The sequence below is a fragment of the Syngnathoides biaculeatus genome, chromosome 19, assembly GCF_019802595.1.
Source record: "Syngnathoides biaculeatus isolate LvHL_M chromosome 19, ASM1980259v1, whole genome shotgun sequence".
Classification (NCBI taxonomy): Eukaryota; Metazoa; Chordata; class Actinopteri; order Syngnathiformes; family Syngnathidae; genus Syngnathoides; species Syngnathoides biaculeatus.
Genome location: NC_084658.1, coordinates 7,013,948 through 7,035,088, shown reverse-complemented (window position 1 = coordinate 7,035,088; position 21,141 = coordinate 7,013,948). Strand labels below are relative to the sequence as shown.

The window sequence follows — 21,141 nt, the reverse complement described above, 5'->3', positions numbered from 1 at the left end:
TGCGAGATGCATTGTGCTGTGAAAACACAGCCTGCCATGGTGATCGTTGGGTAAACACTGGTGTTTGTGCCCAGTCGGTCATAAAATAATCGTGTAATGTATATTAGTTGTTGCCGCACGTTGACTTACTGTATTTTTCATGCACCAAACGGACGTTACCCTGGAGACAAAAGTCCTGACATCATGCGGGCGTGACTGCTTCATTTTGGCACAGCGGTGACTTAGAAAGCTTTTCCATCATGTCATCATTTGGAAAGCACAGCAGCGGTCACACAGCGGGACTTGAACAACGGCCTCCCACTGAGTGGATAATGCCTACAACCGGTTCCTCAATTAGAAAGGAAGTTTAGTGTGCACACAAACAGGTTGGAACCTGAGTAAAAAGTACATATTTAGTGTGGCAGAATCTAATTTCAAAGGGGACATTTTTCATGACCGAAACGACAACCTTTCTGAAAAAAATAAAAAGAGTCACATTTCAGATCTGCTGTATAAAAACAACACAAATGTCAACAGTGTTGGCTTTCACACGACAACAAACTCTCAGAGGGAGGTGCCGCAATTAGTAACATTCTCTACATTTGATCTTCCCCGCCAGTCAAACATGGGAAACTTTGATTTTCTTTGTGTGACTTCCATGTACAATGGCTGCTGAATTCAGATGTGAACTTCACGAAAGAGATTAAGGACAAGAGAGCTGCCGGCTGCTTTTTTTTTTTTTTTTTTTTTTTTAAAACACGTTCATGTAGATCCCGTGCTTAAACATGTTTTGTAAATGGAAAGGTATAATAAGCAAGTTGTATGTGTGTTGCCAAGATGATTTTGCTCCATTCTCATCTTTTGTAAGTTCAGCACCTGCTTAGTTGCCCGAGGAGCACACTCCCAACTGTTGAATGAGCAGAAAATAACTTGGAATAGTGTGCAGTACTGCAATGTAAAATTCTCTAACATGTAGTATCATGTTCATCCATCACTGAATAACTGTACAGTTTGCAAGGTTAAGTACAACGTAAAAATGTTATCAATGCTTTTGCGCTGTTGGGTATTTCCTCGCAGTTGTTTGCTGTCAGCTTCAGCCGAGCTCACATTTCGCAGTGAAAGCGAGATTCCTTAAAGAGATTACAAGGTTGAAGCAGGCGTTCACACAGAGATGGGAGAAGTTTGAACTATTTTGCCCATCTTAAATATCATACAGAAAAGCTTTAAAATGACAGTCATTTTCTATCTTAAAATAAGTATATTTGTAGGTGAGCAAACTTTGAAGATTTATTAGTAAAGTGTTTTCCCCTCTGTAACACTACAGTCAAGAAAATAAGTATTTGGACACCCTGCTATATTGCAAGTTCTACTTAGAAATCATGGAGGGGTCTGAAATTTTCATCATAGTCAGCATGTCCATTGTGAGAGAGATAATCTAAAAAGAAAAATCCAGAAATCACGATGTATGATTTTTTAACGATTTATTTGTGTGATACAGCTGCAAATAAGTATTTGAACACCCGAGAAAACCAATGTTTAATATTTGATACAGTAGCCTTTTTTTGCAATTACAGAGGACAAACGTTTCCTGTAGTTGTTCACCAGGTTTGCACACACTGTAGAAGGAAATTTTTTGCCCACTCCTCCACACTGATCTTCTCTTGATCGGACAGGTTTCTGGGCTGGTGCTGAGAAACACTGAGTTTCAGCTCCCTCCAAAGATTTTCTATTGGGTTTATGTCTGGAGACTGGCTAGCCCACCCCAGAACCTTGATATAATTCTTACGGAGCCACTCCTTGGTTTTCCTGTCATTGCCACGTTGAAAGACCCAGCCACAACCTATCTTCAATGCTCTGACTGAGGGAAAGAGGTTGTTCCCCAAAATCTCAGTCATCCTCTCTTAATACAGTTCAGTCGTCCTATCCCGTGTGCAGAAAAACACCCCCAAAGCATGATGCTACAACCCCCATGCGTCACAGTAGGGATGGTGTTCTTGGGATGGAACTCATCATTTGTCTTCCTCCAAATTATGACCAAAAAGTTCCATTTTGGTCTCATCTGACAACAAAACTTTCTCCTATGACTCCTCTGTATTATCCAAATGGTCATGGGAAAACTTCCGACGGGCCTTGACCTGTGCAGTGATCCCAGATCTTTTCAGGTCATTAATCAAGTCCTGTGGTTTAGTCCTGGGCTGGTTCCTCACCTTTCTAAGGATCATTGAGACCCCACGAGGTGATATCTTGCATAGGGCACCAGATTGAGATTGACTGTCATGTTTAGCTTCTTCCATTTTCCAATGATTGCTCCAACAGTGGACCTTTGTTTCACCATGATGCTTGGCAATTTGTCCGTAGCCCTTTCCAGCCGAGTCGAGTTGTACAATTTTGTCTCTGGTGCCTTTGGACAGCTCTTTGGTCTTGGCCATGTTACAAGTTTGAGTCTTACTGATTGTATGGGGTGAACAGTTGTCTTTATGCAGCTAACCACCTCACACAGGTGCGTTTGATACAGGATAATCCATGGAGTGGAGATGGATTTTTAAATGCGGACTAACAGGTCTTTGAGGGTCAGAATTCCAGCTCATAGACAGGTGTTCAAATACTTATTTGCAGCTGTATCACACAAATAAATCGTTAAAAAAAAATCATACATTGTGATTTCTGGATTTTTTTTTTTTTTTTTTAGATTATCTCTCTCACAGTGTACATGCACCGACGATGAAAATTTCAGACCCCTCCATGATTTCTAAGTGGGAGAACTTGCAAAATAGCAAGTTGTTCAAATACTTATTTTCTTCACTGAAATTATATTTTCCCCCCAAAAATGTGATTTGTTCGGGTACTCTTTGCCAATAGTTGTGGCCATTATAAAATCATACGGTAGAACTTAAGGGTGTATTTGTAAGTTTGACACAGAATGTGTACTTTTTCCAGGTAAGTACCTCCCCATTCCTTCAACAAACCACACACACAGAACAATTTCCAAAGTCTTGTTTAACTTCCATAGGCACCCTTGTTGAAACAAGGTCCCACACAAGAAGCGGACTGCTGACGGAACCAGTTTTATTGGACGTGAAATCAGGTTACAGAGTTAACTGGGTCATCATTGAACAATCAGTGTTTTCAGACGCAGTATTATCAGGAGTCGAGGTACTGAGGAAGTACTAAAATGTGAAGAAACAATAAAGGTGTTCATTATCTTCATGATCCCTTTACAATTGGAACGTGTATAAGCCCACCAGCGTACGCTTTGACTGCGGTCACTACAATCGACATGAGCAAGAAAACAGTCAGGGGAATAATGAGGAGCTCGGAGGGCCCTTCATTAGCTGCTGTGGAGCTTCATCATCGGGCCCTTTTTACAGCATTGACAGACATTCAGCAGGATACTTACAGTATATTAGTCACGGTGGGAGTTTTTACTCCACTTCTAGTCATATGTCTAAGATGAGACTGCTCATTTAAAGTACTGTAAAGAAAGCTTCTGAGGGACAAAAACATCAAAAGGCCTTCAAAGTCCTTCCACACATCCAGATCGGAATGTTGCGACATATTTTGCCTCCATGCCTAAAGCCTAATTTATCAATAGAGTATGGGTTTAGGCTATTTTCGGTATAAATAACCTGGCTCCAAGGTAGATTTACACTTTTTAATTTGGGAAACGCTCCTTTAGCTTTGAAGGCATGGTATCAAAGTGCTCTGCGCCACACAAGCTCCTCTGCATAGCGTACTGAAGTGCACGACTTCCAGACTTCAACAAAACCAAGAAAGTATTTACAGCGAACAACACCGTCGAGTGTAACAGTACACATCTGAGAAATGTGCTCTACTTCAGATGGGGGAAGTCTCAGTTCACGTACATGACATTAAAAGACAACAAGTGTTGAACTCCGACGACATAACATGACACATGCCAGGGGCTGTGCTTTTGCACTCACTAAGGGGCACCCCTTCGAGGGCGGCTGTGTATGCCAATCAATTAACAGTGACTGATGAGAAAAACTTCCCGGAGTTTTTAAATAGAGCGAGAAGGAAGCTGAGCCACAAAGAACGTCTGCATGAGTTTAAAAAAAAAAAAAAAACATCTTTACAGCCCTTTTATCTCTTCCCTCCTTCCTCCATCAACATAAATGTGGAATTGCACATGCCCCCTCCTTCTCTTTTGGGGTGGTTTAGGTCTCTGGGTTGGGCGTGGCCAGCAGCGGCACATTGTCTCGCCTCCTCCTGCCCAGCGGGGGACGCCTGTACTGCTCCCCGTCGGGCAGAGTCTGAGGCAGCGGCTTCCTTTTGCTCTCGGGCAGCAGCAGGATGGACAACACGGCCAGCAGGGCCAGAGAGGAATAGACCACGTGGTGCAGGAAGTAACCGTAGTGGTTCCTTAGGTCCATGAGCGGGGAGCTGAGGCGCCCCACGCAGCCCAGGGCGAGCACGGCCCCTACGCCGGTCCCTCTGTGCGGAAACACACGCTCTGGTTGTCATCTTCCCAACATTTACTGAGCCGAGGCAGGCCAAGAAAGAAAATGGGTGCACGAGTATGTGTGTCATCACAACGTACAACGTGCCGTCCTACCTGATGACGGTAGGCATGATCTCTGCAGTGAAGAGAATGCAGAGGGAGGCGGTAGCTTGAGAGGAGAAGAGGCCCATCACAGAGAAAACCGTGATGGCGGTCTCGCTGAGATCTGAAGGAGTAAAGATAACATGCCATGTTACTCCATCTGCCCTTCACTCGTAAATATTTTGACGACACCCATTTTGTAGTGTTTGTCCTCATCAGGGTCACAGGTGAGCTGAAGCCCGTCCATTCTGACATCTTCGCAACGACGCCACCTCGCGGCCAGTTAATGACATTACAGTGTCATTCCCAAAAAGCCTCCATTCAACCAGGATGTGAAGATTCAAGTCATGCAATTATTTCTTTCCAACGTCCAAATGAACTGATCCATACCCTACCACCTTTTTGGCCTCCTTTCATACAGTGAAGTTTGGTTCTCGAACAGCAGTACGTTGATCTATTGACAAAGTACTGACTGTCAGTGGCGTATACTGTAATGTAACAAGAGCGGAGTGGTAATACAAAACCTCTTCCTGGCATACACCAGGAAGAAGAAAGACAAACTGTTAGGTGTCTTCCTCCTTCCATTCTTTCTTTGTTTGACTTGATTGCGACGATATCATACCGTGAACGTCAGTGATACTTCGATCACTCCCACAATGAAATCACAGGTCCAATCAGGTTTTAACATTCCAAAATTACAGCAGTGACCTGGCTTGAACTGTGTTGTTGGGTGATAATTTGGGTTTTACTTGGCAGTATGGCTTTTGTGCCACAAGAGGACGATAGAGGCTCAGAATATAAAGTGAATTGTGCAGGGCTTTATGAGTTTTTTTCCAAAGTCTTAAAATCAAGTCTGTCAAATATTCCAAGAATTAAGTATTATAGAGGCTCCCTTGTTTCATGCAAAGGGTCCACAGCTCCCCCACTGTACGCCACAATGGAAATATGGATTGTGTTACCATGACACTGGGAGGAATGTCTACCGTACAGCACAATATAGCCATATTATATATGGGGGTGTGTGTGTGTGTATTGAATCTGAGTGTCAGCAAATTACTGCACAGGCCTCCCTTTCCTGAAATCAAGGAAAATATGGTCGTACTTACACTTCATGAGTCCCAGGAGGATCAAGGAGGCCAGGCCCGTCATTGTCATGGACAGCAGCAGGATGCCACGGCGACCGCACCTGTCGACGGTCGCCCACAGCAAAACCCAGGCACCTCCCCCGGCGCACACGGACAGAAGGTACGTCCAATAGAAGCTGGGTGCTGTGCCTCTGACATCACCTCTGAAAGAGCTGTAGCAGTGGCTGATGCCGTGAGAGATGAACCTAGCGGCAGGATAGAGATAAACAAATTGAGATTGTGCTGATTTTTCTCCAACAGACAATAGAAAGAGACGGAGGGCGACTCACGAGGTGAAGCCGAGCACACAAATATTCTTCCAGATGTTCCTACAGTGGAAGAGCTCTGGGAAGGATAGGTGTGGACGTGAGAAGGCCGCCGGCTCCGAATCAAGCTCTGGTGACGACAAACACAAAACAGCAGGGATCTTTAGAAACTGAAACAAAGATGTTGTGTCCTGGACCTGTTCATATTTACAATCATGTCGCAGTACCTGGGCCAGATTTACTAAGGGTTTAAGGATTCAGAAGGTGCTGCAAACTTATAGTGGGTTGCTGGGTACCCAACATTATTTTCTGTAACTTAGAAATATCTTTGTTTGCCTCTTCCACTAACACTTCCAATTCCATCATTTCAGAACTTTTGGCTTTTCCCATCACTTTCTGGGTTCTCCAGAGTCCCCACAGCAAGTCACTTGCATTATTTTTCGGGGACACAGTATTTACTCTGCAAGCCCTTACTGACGCAACCCGCCCATTTTTTTTATTATCTGGGAGCGATAGTGGCTGGATATCAAGGAAGTGGTGGGGAATTAAACCTGTGCCGTCTGCATTATGCATTACAATATCAGTGGATAGATAGGCGAGTTTTTAATCAATAACATGGTGCTGACTACTACAGATTAGAGATAGATAGATAGATAGATAGATAGATAGATAGATAGATAGATAGATAGATAGATAGATAGATAGATAGATAGATAGATAGATAGATAGATAGATAGATAGATAGATAGATAGATAGATAGATAGATAGATAGATAGATAGATAGATAGATAGATAGATAGATAGAGATAGATAGATAGATAGATAGATAGATAGATAGATAGATAGATAGAATAACCCTATCGCTGTGCACACACCTGTGAAGCTCTCGTCGTCCCTAACATCTCTGTTTGAGCTTCTTCTCTCGCTGAACGAATTCATGTCTCCACGTCGCTCAGACAGCAGCAGCCAGCGAGGAGACTCTGGAAAAACTCCAGGAATGCTGCAGGCAAGGTGACAAGTACGGGTGACCTTTACTCAGCAACCTACCACAGTGGCATTCGTGATTTTGGTGCAAGAAATAACAATCATAGGTCTTGGCTTTATATCATAATCCTTTTTTTTTTTTTTTTTAACAACCACCCACAATTCAAACCTACAACTGTTTGTGTTAATCTGTGCTTATTACTTTTTTAATTCGTTTGGAATCCAAAATGGAGGTTTAATTTGTAACAGAGGCCTTAACAAAGTGGCTTCCATGCATACTGACTTGAGCAAAAGGGATAATTGACAAAGAATATAAGATCTTTTATACCCATAGCTGAGGAAAAGTGTGAGTGGGGCGGCACCAGCTCCCAGCAGACCTCGCCAGGAGTGGCAGCCAAGAGCCACTGCCAGCAGCAGCAGCTCCCCAGAAACAGTCATCAGCCCTGCCAGGACGGTGGCAAGCAGCCTCAGTGAGGGCTCACACAACTCCAGGCCTAAAAGACCAAACACATATCAGCTCAACGGGAAGTGGCTCATCGCATTCCTGCGTTCATTTGTTTCTGAAAAACTTACGAGAGATGTACAGGGTGAGGTAGACTCCAGCGCTCGCGGCCGCCAGGCAAAAGCGCATGACGATGAAGACGGAAGGGTACGGAGAGACACACACCAAAACGCCAAACACAACTGACAGAGTGAGGGACGACAGCAAGGTTTTGGAGCGACCAATTCTGGGAAGAAAAAAAAAAAAACAGGTCGCATGTTTGTTTTTTAAATATAATTGGTAAATATAGTGAGCGCCCAAAAAAAAGTAAGCTCTTCATCTAATGATTCTCAAATTTTAATGAGCTATGTAAAAATGACTCTTTTTTTTTTTTTTTTTTTTAGAACGTATAAGAAGACATTTTGTCTGTTAAAATATGCTCAGTTACATATAAAAAGTGTGCAGTGTGCATTGAATGAGAAATACATCACCGACAAAGCATATTTTGCACATATTTGGGCATAGATGATTTCACTATTGTTAAATATGAAATGGTCTAATATTATTTCTACTTTGTCGCACAAAAATGATCACTGTTGCCTTGGTTTTATAGACACAAACGGCATTTCTCATTTTCTCATGTTAACAAACGCTGCACTCAGTCGTGGGGCATTAATGGAAGCTTTATAGTCATTATCCGCCTATAAATTACCCTCAAAACCTCCACAGTAGCCACATCATACACAAATTGCCGTAGACATACTGTATACCGTTATTAGGTGTGCCTAATGTGGACATTATACTTATTATTATTCTCTGGTATCACCTTTCACAAGTGTCAGAATATTTGCCATATGTTCTTTGTCGTGTGAGTGTGTCACCTGTCAGCAGCAAAACCCAGGCCTAGACACCCGGTCAGAACCCCCAGGATAAAGCACACCTCCTCCACGGGGACCACCCAGTACTGACCACAGACCAGATCCCACTGCACAGAGATGGACAATTGAATGTCATATTCTGTGTGACATTTATCTTTCGGGTTTTTGAAAAGGCCAACAACACTATCAGACATGGCTCTCATTCATTAAATTTCATGGAGACTATCGGTTTTTAAAAAAGTGTTGGTGCATGGTTTATGGTTTTCCCGACAGTAATGGTGGTTACAGTATATTGTTACAGTTCTTAGCCAAAGCAGTTAACACTCGCAACAGTGGAATTGCATAAAATGCAAAGTATGTCTGCCTAAATGCTTTCACTATCCTAGCCTATTACAAAACAGCCAATTCAAATTTGAAAGTAATCATCTGCTAACTAAAGCCTACCATAAATTTGGTTACGTAAGCCCGTGACAGACAAACTGTAGGAAAGCACCGTCGCTGTGGGGGAGGTAATAAAAACATGACTTTTAATCACATTTAGGCAAGCCACTGAGTTTCATTAACAACTCAGCTGCTAATGCTGCTGTCTGCCAGATGCTAAAAGCAAAATGATTTTTAATGCTCTTCAGAGAGTTAACAAACAGCATGACCAGAAGGTTGAAGATGAAAAGGCTTTGCCTAATTGTAGCCTGAATACAGAAACATAAAAGCTTGTCAAATAATATCAGCCGTCCTGTTGCTCGTTCGCAGACTGAAAACAATGCACGTTTGGCCACGGTGCTGCTGCTGTGGGTGGATGCAGGTTTAGAAATGCTTGCAAATATGTTGAAAAACTCCCCAGACCTGCTTTGTGACTGCAACCTGTGTGCTATTTTGTTTGTGTGCTTTAACACATGACGAATCCCTGTATGAACTAACTCGAACATTCCCTTCCTGCTACATAGTGATGAATATGAAATTGATTTCACCATGATCATATCTGCTCTCTCAGACATGGGACAATCTTCCAATGATTCTCATGCTTGATAAAAGACAAAATGTTGCTTAAAAAACTAATTTAAAAAGCATAACATGGAAACTGAAAATATTGGAGCACTATTACTTAACAACACATCCATTTGCAAATGCATTCCTGCTCCATAAAGCCCTTCGTTTGTACTCACTCAGCTTGCAGTGCTGGTGGGGGCACACAAGCCACGTAGCCAGTGTGAACCGGTGCACGTGGTTTGCACTTGAGTGGGCACAGATGTGAAAAGAGAGAGAGGGAGCGGGAGAGAGAAAGCAGCCTGAGTGCAGCAGGCAAAACACAATTAAAAGGCAAGTCAGCCTTAAAGAGAGGAAGCCAAAGGTCCAACAGCGAAATCCCAAAATACTTGGAAGACAATGTTCTTTGGGGAATATTCTCAACTTCTCCCTTTTCTCAACCATTATTTTAAGAGCCCAACAAATGAAACTGTTTTAAATGAAAGCCACTAATTCTTAAAACTGTTTCTTTTCCCATAATTTTACATTTTAGCTGATCGTATTCATCTTGCATCAGTAGACTGTATGTATATTTGTGTATATATCCTAAATGTATATTTCTGTAATGTATCTTTTTTTGTTATAGTACTACAATTTTAAAACACTGTACTTGGCACCTTGCAGTCTGCCTAGATCCAAGTACCAGGTACTCCATCCATCCATCCATTATCTACTGCTTTTCCGGGTTGGATCGCGGCAGATGTAGCTTCAGTAGGGATACCCAGACTTCCCTTTCCCATCCACTTCTTGCAGCACTTCCGGAGGGGTCCCGAGGCGTTCCCAAGCCAGCCGAGAGACATAGTCTCTCCAGCGTGTCCTGGAGCGTCCTCGGGGTCTCTTTCCGGTGGGACATGCATGGAACACCTCACCAGGCAGGCGTCCAAATCAGATGCCCCAACCACCTCATCTGGCTCCTCTCAATGCGGAGGACTAGGGGCTCGACACTGAGCCCCTCCCGGATGGCCGAGCTTCTCACCCTATCTCTAAGGGAGAGCCCGGACACCGTGCGGAGGAAACTCATTTCGCCCGCTTGTATCCGGGATCTTGTTCTTTCGGTCACAAGTACCGGTACTATATATCAATACTAATTATCGGGAACCCACACATTCTTGTTGCTCACCTGAATTTCCACATTTTTTTTCCACATTATTTTCTTTTTAGGCAGGTGGTAGGTTTGTTGGGGTTTTTTTTCAGTGTATAATAACAGGTACCAATTACCCACAGAGTTTTGTGATTATGCCATTTTATTTTACCACACCACTGAAGACCCTGACCTTGTTCTTTGAAACCAATGTCTTTTTGGTCCAAGGAGACCTCGGAGCCAAAGGGAATGAAATTGCCTTCGGATATCCCTGACTTGTCACCTTTAAGGAGGGAGGGATGAACAGAGGGGGACATCTGTAACAAAATGACTCTGGGCCTGAGCTGTCATGAAGACAGATGGAGGCACAGACAAAATGTCTGGCTTGGGGATTTTATTTTCGGTCTGCCTGACTAGTGAAGCTTGAAAAAAGAAAGGTGAGAAGGAGGCTGCGTGTGTAAGAGAAGCCTCCGGCAAGAAGATTAACCTGTGATAGTGATCAAATATTTAAAATGCCTCCACAGGTACGTCGTCATCACACACAAATCAAATCTCTGATGTTACACCTTGACGGCAACGTTATGGGAAAGACTTCAGTTACCGGAAATCGCTTTGGGGTACGCGTTTGGACTGTGTCAAAATTTTATGCACGTACCTTTTAACTTCAAAGGCCTTTTTATCCAGCTCAAAATTACTATACGGGTTTAAGGTTTTATAATCTGCAAAATATGTTATTTTTTTAATGGGATTGCTGAATACTCGCTTTTCACAAAATTGCTTTTTGTACATACCTGGGGTCTCTCTCTTTAAAAACCAAAGACCACAGTTAGACTCACCTGACTTTCAAAAATCATATCAAATCAATTACAATAACTGCCTTTTACCAACTGAAGAACATATCCAGAGTGAAGAATTGCCTGTACCATATTTATATTAAGCAAACTTGACTATTGTAATGGTCTTTTGACTGGACTCTTTAAAAAGCTGCAGCTCACTCATAATGCTGCAGCTCAGGTTCTGACTAGAACAAAGAGGTCAGTGCATATTGCTAAAATTCCAAAGTCTCCCAGTCATCTTTATGATAGATTTGAAAGTTCAGGTACTTGTCTACAAATCACAAAATGGTTTAGGTCCGGAAAACATGAAAACAATGCTAGAGGAATAATCAACCCAGGTGGGCTCTTAGATCTCCAGACAACATAATGGAGCACAAAGTCTGAAGCAAACATGGTGATGCAGCATTTGGCTGTTATGCCGCACACAAATTGAATACGTTGCCAACAGAAGTCACATCAGCCCCAAGTTTTTAAGTCCAGAGGAAAAACTCATTTCCTCTTTCAAATTATATTTCTTGCACCGTATGCTGTTTTAACTGTATTTTTATTTTTCTCTGTTATAAATGGTTACAAGCTGTTTTTTCTTTGTTTTTAAATGCTTTTAAATCATGTGAAGCACATTGAGTTACCTTATGCTTGAAATGTGTTATTTCAATAAATTTGCTATTTATGCCTTGCCGTTATTACAATTGTACTGTATGGAGACAAGGGAGTAATGGGTTTAATGAGTATTTATGCACCTGTGTTTACAGATTTAAAGGGCAATTAATGTATATTGCGCAAATCACAATTTTTTTTATTAATTTTAACATTATGCAGTTTTGTCTTTACTGTTAAGCAACAAATGAATTTCAATTTCAATTTGCGCTGTCAATTAAAGTAAACATGGCGCTTCAAATTTTTGAAAATACTAGAGTGGCTCTTTCTGTATGGGAAGTATTTACCCATACAAAACCAAAGCAGCATAACAATTTGCGACATTGCAATATTGTGTCTGTACTGTTATGGCTCAAATTATATCCAAATTATATTGTGCAAATTATAAGCAGGGCACAGCACAACACAGGTTTGTTTTGTCAGCAAAAAAAATTGAAATACAAATCTACCTAATTCCCTTGACGAACACACGGTGCTTCAAAAATGAAGGCGCAATTAGGAGTGCTTCGGATGCTCCCATTTGGAGCTTTACCTCAGTTACGATGTTGTTCCTCAGCCCTTCTGTGATGTTATAGTCCCAGCCGTCCTGGCAGTCCACCACGTCCGACTGGCTCCCGTTAGCATACTGCTTACACTGGGAAAGATCTTTGCCGTCGCCGGGCCTCAAGCCCTTCTCCCAGGGGAGGGAGACGTTCAACACCTCGGGCGACGGCGACGGCCCCGGCAGGTGGCAGTGGTGTGGCGAGGAAAGGGTGATGAGAGGGTCGGACGACAGCAGGAAGGCCAAGAAGAGATTTGGAAGGATGGACAGAACGATCAGGACCCTTTGCTTCTTCCTTCCCAAAGCCAGAACCATCACCTCCCCCGTGGGAGGCAGTGAGGGTGGGAGTGGGAGTGAGGTGGAGGATGGGGCAGGGGAGGATGGCACGGGAGATGTGGGGAGGGACGGAGGGGGAGCGGGACACGGGGAAGGGGAAACGAGAGGGGGGGAGTCCGGTGAGGTCATGATGGAGCGACGGGCAGCAGAGGTGGTGGAGACGTTGAAAAGATCTATGAGAGGAAAAAGAATGACATCCATTTTTATTTGGATAACAAAATAAAACAGCTGCTATGGGCTTGACTTGGACAATATTAGAGAAAATGAATGAAGATGGATTTCGAACAGTCAGGTTTAAAGCTTTAAGATGGGTGAAAAAGAAACATTTTGTCAGGTTAATTAGTTTAGCTTTTCCACCATAAAAAAAAAATGAAATGTGTGGATGTGTGATGTGATATTTTTATTAGAGCCAGCCAGGTGGCCTAGTGCCTGCCTCACAGTCCTGAGGCTTTGGGTTGAAGCGCTATTCAATATTGCGGCCATTTTTAAGCTTTTGAAACGTCTTCTTATAACTTTGTTAATGTTGTGGGATGAGTTGCAAAAAAATGCCACACATTATTGTTTTTTTTTCCCACTCCATTGAGAATTTTTTGAGTTTTGGGGTGGCTGGAGACAAAGCAACACCCACAAATCATTATTGTGGCCGGGAGCGCCAAACATTGTCTTTAAAAAGCCCATGGATGGGGAATATCGTGCTTCACTCAATCTGTCAATCAATCAAGATCTTAACCATCCTTGACTTGACCCATTACAGTGTTTGTCTTGTGGGGTGGGGAGGGGGAGTAATGAGCTTATTTTGACAAAAGAGTCAATCTCTTTATGTATCAAAATTAGGAATTTAAATTAACAAAAAATAAATGCTCAAGTAAAGTACAGACTCAAGTACAGTAGCGAAGTAAGGAAGAATTTGCACTTCGTTACCCTTGTTGATGCTTCTCCATTGGGTGCACGTCCAGTGTTTCCCTGCACTGGAAATCTTGCATAGAGGAATTCCACCGGGTTACACAAGAGTTTTTTTGTTGTTATTGTTTGTTTTTCAGGAGAGTTGGAAAACGTGAGGGGAATGTAAGCGAAGTTGCATGAATGATTTCCACACTTGTGAGACAAACAACACAACGACTGCGATTTAAAATAAGCACTTTTTACTTACTCCCTTTTCCGGCTGCTGTTATTTATGTGCTGCGTTGTCTCTTCCGAACGTCCCGAACATTGCGGAGTGTCATTTCAGGCTTCTCCGAGTGCTTCCACGGCTCTCGCCGAACATTCGCCTCCATGGCAGTCTGCTCTGTGCGCCAGTCCAGCGGGAAACGTCATTACTCAAGTCTCGGTTGACAAAGACAGTAAAGATACTTAATTAAAAAAAAAAAATTCAAAAAAAAAAAAACACGGCGACCCACACAAGGACACCGTGCTTATGTTTTAGCTAACAGTGGCAGCTGCTATAATGGTGATGAAGCTCCTCCTCTAGTCCCCTTGCTGTCTTTTAAAACGGGACAATTTCCCTCCACGTTTGGTCTTCTCGTAAGAAATAAGAAGGTCAATAGAGGCGAATTGGCCCAGACAACATCCGAGTCAAGTGCGTGTCGTCATCCAAGCGGACGAGGACAAAGAGCTCGTAGAGAACTGCATCGATGGGAGGCTGGCTCGTTGTGGTGGGAGCCTCCGCCGGCGACTCGGATTTCGCCAAACTTCGGCTGCCATCGTCAACATGTCGATTACGTCACCCCTCATGGCCAAGACACACAGATCGTCTAGTGACAGCAGAGCAATCACTCCTGACTATTTGGCGGTGAGCTAAGATAGATAGATAGATAGATAGATAGATAGATAGATAGATAGATAGATAGATAGATAGATAGATAGATAGATAGATAGTATATGTTGTAATTCGGCTACATAAAACTACAAACATGTATGTCATGTGAGTTTGGATTTTCTTTATTATGTATGAGAGGACAGCACGGTGGAGCAGCTGTGGAGCGTCTGCTTCACAGTTTTGAGAACCGGAGTTCAAATCCCGGCCACGCCTGTGTGGAGTTTTCATGTTCTCCCCGTGCCTGCATAGGTTTTCTTTGGACACTCCAGTTTCTTCCCACTTCCCAAAAACATGCAACATTAATTGGAGACTCTAAATTGCCCCGAGGTGTGAATGTGAGTGCGAATGTTGTTTTTATCCATGTGTCCTGGGATTTGCTAGCAACCATTTCAGGGTGTACCCCACCTCCTGCCCGATGACAGCTGGGATACGATCCAGCACTACCTGTGAGCCTCGTGAGGAAATGGCTCAGAAAATAGATGGATGGACGGATGGATGGATGGACGAGAACATTTACACACACATCAGTTTGTCACATGGTGGCGCCACACAATCTGTGACGTAAATTTCAAGGACCGTCATATGCACTTCTTCAAAATAGCTGAACGGTATTTTGTTTGTTTGTTTGTTTTGACTCCCAGAGCAAGAATGAAATTATTTTGACAGCATGGCACACAAAGACTGTGAGATGTGATTTTCCAGTCACTTAAAAGAAAAAATAAAGCAGTGTATGGCAGTATTTCGCCATCCATCTGGTTGAGAGAGGCCAAATGTGCATTTGGGAGGAGTAATTTTCTACTGTACATAATTTAACACCAAGTCAGTGAGTGTTTCTATTTTTCCTCTGGGGGTGGAATGAATCTATCTATCTATCTATCTATCTATCTATCTATCTATATCTATCTATCTATCTATCTATCTATCTATCTATCTATCTATCTATCTATCTATCTATCTATCTATCTATCTATCTATCTAGAACAGAGATCATTATTTTTTTGTTCAGGTGATACAGACAGTGAAGAAAATAAGTATTTGAACACCCTGCTGTATTGCAAGTTCTCCCACTTAGAAATCACTGAGGGGTCTGAAATGTTCATAGTAGGTGCATTTCCACTGTGAGGGAGATAATCTAAAAACAAAAGTCCAGAAATCACAATGTACGATTTTTTTAACTATTTATTTGTGTGATACAGCTGCAAATAAGTATTTGAATACCTGAGAAAAACAATGTTAATATTTGGTACAGTAGACTATGTTTGCAGAGGTCAAATGTTTCCTGTAGTTGTTCACCAGGTTTGCACACACTACAGGAGGGACTTTGGTCCACTCCTCCACACAAATCTTCTCGAGATCAGACAGGTTTCTGGGCTGTTGCTGAGAAACGGAGTTTCAGCTCCCTCCAAATATATTCTATTGGGTTTAGGTCTGGAGACTGGCTAGGCCATGCCAGAACCTTGATATGTTTCTTACGGAGCCACTCCTTGGTTTTCCTGTGCTGTGTGGGTCATTGTCATGTTAAAAGACCCAGCCAGGACCCATCTTCAATGCTCTGACTGAGGGAAAGAGGTTGTTTCCTTAAAATTTCACAATACATGGCCACGGTCATCCTCTCCTTAATACAGAGCAGTCGTCTTGTCCCATGTGCAGAAAAACACCCCCAAAGCATGATGCTACCACCCCCATGCTTCACAGTAGGGATGGTGTTCTTGGGATGGAACTCATCATTTGTCTTCCTCCAAATTATGACCAAAAGGTCCATTTTGGTCTCATCTGACCATAAAACATTCTCCTATAACTACTCTGTATCATCCAAATGGTCATGAGCAAATTTCAGACGAGCCTTGACATGTGCTGGTTTAAGCAGGGAAACCTTCCGTGCCATGCAAGATTTCAGACCAAGACGTCTTAGTGTATTACCAACAGTCTCCTTGGAAACGGTGGTCCCAGCTCTTTTCAGGTCATTGACCAAGTCCTCTCGTGTAGTCCTTGGCTGATTCATCACCTTTCTAAGGATCATTGAGACCCCACAAGGTGATATCTTCCATGGGGCTCCACTACGATTCAGATTGACCGTCATGTTTAGCTTCTTCCATTTTCTAATGATTGCTCCAACAGTGGACCTTTTTTTTCACCAAGCTGCTTGGCAATTTCTCTGTAGCCCTTTCCAGCCGTGTGGAGTTGTACAATTTTGTCTCTGGTGTCTTTGGACAGCTCTTTGATCTTGGCCATGTTAAAAGTTTAAGTCTTACTGATTGTATGGGGAGGACAGATGTCTTTATGCAGCTAATGACCTCACACAGGCGCATCTGATTCAGGATAATACATGGAGTGGAGGTGAACTCTTAAAGGCGGACTAACAGGTCTTTGAGGGTCAGAATTCTAGCTGATAGACAGGCGTTGAAATACTTTTTTTATTTACTTACTACTTATTTTTCTTTTTAGATTATCTCTCTCACAGTGGACATGCACCTACGATGAACATTTCAGAACCCTCCATAATTTCGAAGTGGGAGAACTTGCAATATAGCAAGCTGTTCAAATACTTATTTTCTTCACTGTAATTATATTTTCCCCTAAAAAAAATTGATTTGTTCAGGTACTCTTTGCCAATAATTGTGGCCATTATATAATCATACAACTTAAGGGTGTATTTGTAAGTTTGACACAGAATGTGCAGGTGTCCCTCACTTGTTCCAGGTAAGTACCTCCCCATTCCTTCAATCTCGCAGGGTGTTCAAATACTTATTTTCTTCACTCTATCTATCTATCTATCTATCTATCTATCTATCTATCTATCTATCTATCTATCTATCTATCTATCTATCTATCTATCTATCTATCTATCTATCTATCTATCTATCTATCTATCTATCTATCTATCTATCTATCTATCTATCTATCTATCTATCTATCTATGATCAGAACAAAGATCATTATTTTTTGGTTCAAGTGATACATACAGTAAGCGTGAAAGAGTTTTAACAATATGGTTGCCGAACATTGATTTGTGTCTCAAACTTACAAATACAACAACAATTGTTTGATGTTTTGCTACAAGAACGTTTTGTGTCTTGTGCCATCTTAAGAGCCACAAGTTTTTGAAATTTGAAATTTGGTCGAATTTAGTAACTTAAAGTGTACTTTTCACTGTTATTGGTTGCTCATTCAAGTAATATTTATTGTCCATTCACGATTTTAACAAAGCTACGAAAAAAAAATTCTTGTGTAGATAGTGTAAAAGTATTTTTTTGTTGTTGTTTTTGTTATCAGTGTGAGTACTATTTAGGTTGATTAAAAAGTGAACTGCGTCTATGCAGAGGTTTTATTTCCCTTTGTGGTAAATTATCAAAAAGGCTGTTTTATGGAACTGTCTGTAAAAATAAATGTTTGCATTTGTACTCAAAGTACAGACCAAAGCCTATACTTGTTGACTTTTACTTAAGTACAGGGGTTAAATCAGTATTTCTACTTTTGACAGTCTTTTATGTTTTTGTTTTTTTTACACAAGTATCTGTAATTCTAAATAGGTGAGTTCTTTTCCCATCTCCGTGCATATGACTCCATTACAGGAAAAACAAAAGCAAAAAAAAAACAAAAAAAAACACAGGTTTTCCTATTGCCACATCTAACACTTTCTTCATCCCCTCGGTGTTTTGATTTCTACGATGTCATCTCAGATCTCAGTGTAATTAAAAAATAACTCATGATTGGATGAGCAGAGATTGTAGTGGGGCTTCAAATATTCTGCCGCTTGTTGGGTAATTTGGTGGGGATTAGATGAAATACGGTCTTTCCTCACTCTGTGGAGATGTTGCAGTCAACGGGACCACATATTGCCCCACACGACGCTGCGGGACATTTCGACAGATGCGCTCAGGTTCACAGAGCAAGTAATTGTTTGGTGCTCAATATGTGACGGCCGCAGCAACGTGATACATAAAAAGATGTAGTGGTTCATTTAGCAGAGTGTGTATTTTGCTCTCAGTGAGAAATTTCAAGTCCTTTTGACAAAATACTGACCCATTTCATGAATTAATTTGAATGTCCCTTTTATAATACCGAAGACTGGTCTTCTTTCATTTGTGCTGTAAATTTAAGCCCCAAAATCTGAAATTCACCCCAGACAGATTGCTGTGCATATCTACATCATTGTCAGTGCACTTGCCTTATCTATTTTATCTCATCTCATCTTTATCTGTTTTAATCCTCTACCGTATGAACCTCATTGCTTCAAACGTTCGACCTCCTATGAACTCTTTGTCCACTTCAAAATTTGAGATTTAGAAAGTGATATGATATAACAATCGTCTTGGCCAGATGTATTTATATAAAAAAAATATGGGTGTCAGTCTGGCTTCCCCTAGCCCCCAGCCCCCCTCCTTCTGTGTCTCCTATCTCTGTGTCCCTTCACGACCATCACAGCCACAGGAAGGCCCTGGCAGCCCAAAACACTGATACTATCTCTACGCTCCCTCATCTCCATTCTCCGCTGTGTCGAAATCTTACCCATCTCACAAAGGGAAACCGCTAGTGAACAACGGTCCGTGACATGACGTCCGTTTCTGTGGCGAGGCAACTTATGGTAAATGATGTGGCAGGTGGATGCCGCGTTCCCTGATGTAAGCTACAATAAATAATGCACGCAATGATGGTGAATACATGAGGTTGCATCATAACATCATATATGAAGAAGAAGAAGAAGAAGAACAAGAAGAAAAGAAGAACGTGTACATGCCGGGCGATGTCAATCTGCAAAAGCAATACACAAATGCTTCATCTGTAACAAGATAGATAGATAGATAGATAGATAGATGATAGATAGATAGATAGATAGATGATAGATAGATAGATAGATATAGATAGATAGATAGATAGATAGATAGATAGATAGATAGATAGATAGATAGATAGATAGATAGATAGATAGATAGATAGATAGATAGATAGATAGATAGATAGATAGATAGATAGATAGATAGATAGATAGAGATAGATAGATAGATAGATAGATAGATAGATAGATAGATAGATAGATAGATAGATAGATAGATAGATAGATAGATAGATAGATAGATAGATAGATAGATAGATAGAGGATGAATGTCATAACATAAAACTACAAACACCTCTGGACAGTTTAACAAGGACCACAATATTTTAATTTTGTTAAAATAATATCTCTCTCACAAGTGGCAATTCAAATGGAGCGGCGTTATCTTTGCGAAGACATATTTTTTTCTTCAAATACTTATTTTCTTCACTCTATCTATCTATCTATCTATCTATCTATCTATCTATCTATCTATCTATCTATCTGCAATAACAAAGATTTTTTTCACATACAGTGAAGAAAATATGTATTTGAACACCCTGCTATATTGCAAGTTCTCCCACTTAGAAATCATGGAGGGGCCTGAAATGTTCATCCTAAGTGCATGTCCACTGTGAGAGTGATAATCTAAAAAGAAAAATCCAGAAATCACAATGTATGATTTTTTTTTTAACTACAAACACCTCCAGACAGTTTAACAAGGATCGCAACATTTTAATTTTATTAAAATAATATCTCTCTCACAAGTGGCAATTCAAAAGGAGCGGCGTTGTCTTTGTAAAGACAGAGTTTTTTTTCTTCATTTTATAAAGCTGCACTTTTACTGAATGAAAGCATAAAATAAAAGCATATGAGTGGTCAGAAATGTCATGTGAGGTCGTGCAGAAAAACGTAAAAGTCCTTTCATGTTGTTACGCAATTTAAGATGACCTCGAATTTCTCAATTGTGGCTTCAGATATTGGGATTTTCTATCATGATCTTAATTGGAACACTTTGAAAGGGGTGCAATATTTTTATAGCGTTCAGAAGCTGAGTACAGGAGGAATAAAAATTACAATATGAAGGTACAATTACCAAATATGCACCACATACTCCTTGCCATATCAGCCTTAAAGGTTGTAGAGTCTACTTTTATGATTAATATCATCCTCATATGAAAATCCATCCTTTTTCTGAGCACTACAGGCGTAAGGAAAAATAAAGTATGGTTCAAAAAGGGCCTTTGAAAACATATGAATATCATAGTTTGAATGAAACTGCGTGCTTATGTGTAAAGTGCCTTTCAGAGCACATTATTAAGAAACTGAAGGTGATCATAACTGCATGAACAAAAGATATCTCGGGGGTGAGCTCTTCTTTTTCAGAAATTGCAACATAAATTGTTAACCTTCTTTTAAGGAAATGAAGACTGCAGAGCAAAGCAACTGGAACAGTTTTGACAGTTGACGTGCATTACACTATACATATATATTTACATATTAATTATTATTATTAATTTTTTTTACTACCTACCCAAATGGCTCCGTAGTACAGCAGTTGAGTATCACACTGCCTTAGATTGTGCAGTGTAGAGGGCCTTAACAAACATATCAGGGCATTTTAGTTTTAAATTAAAAGTATTAATGATTACAAAAAATGATTTTGAATGCTTACTGCAACAGTATGTGGGAACTTTTTGTGCTGAAATATCATTCATTACGATACAGTATTATTTATTGATTAGCATGACTGTTCAAAGTGAG

At 41.1% G+C, this 21,141-nt stretch overlaps 1 protein-coding gene across 1 annotated transcript; it reads right to left on the bottom strand.

Annotated features, from left to right (window-relative positions):
* Nucleotides 1-2,970: 2,970 nt before the first annotated feature.
* Nucleotides 2,971-14,485, bottom strand: slc22a17 (solute carrier family 22 member 17). Its single transcript, XM_061805847.1, has 10 exons — nt 13,899-14,485; nt 12,404-12,921; nt 8,278-8,381; nt 7,489-7,643; nt 7,244-7,409; nt 6,807-6,931; nt 5,955-6,060; nt 5,647-5,870; nt 4,553-4,664; nt 2,971-4,431 (listed from the first exon to the last, which is right to left on the bottom strand). The coding sequence occupies exons 2-10, from the start codon at nt 12,875-12,877 to the stop codon at nt 4,155-4,157; spliced, it is 1,743 nt and encodes a 580-aa protein (XP_061661831.1). The 5' UTR covers nt 12,878-12,921; nt 13,899-14,485; the 3' UTR covers nt 2,971-4,154.
* Nucleotides 14,486-21,141: the final 6,656 nt, after the last annotated feature.

Bases quoted from the DNA above. Each gene is read 5' to 3' on its own strand.
- slc22a17 (XM_061805847.1), bottom strand. From the start codon at position 12,877: ATGACCTCACCGGACTCCCCCCCTCTCGTTTCCCCTTCCCCGTGTCCC. The intron at 7,410-7,488 runs GTAAGTTTTTCA...TTGGTCTTTTAG, and splicing joins CCTCACCCTGTACATCTCTC to GCCTGGAGTTGTGTGAGCCC. The intron at 6,061-6,806 runs GTGTGTGCACAG...TGTCGTCACCAG, and splicing joins GGACGACGAGAGCTTCACAG to AGCTTGATTCGGAGCCGGCG.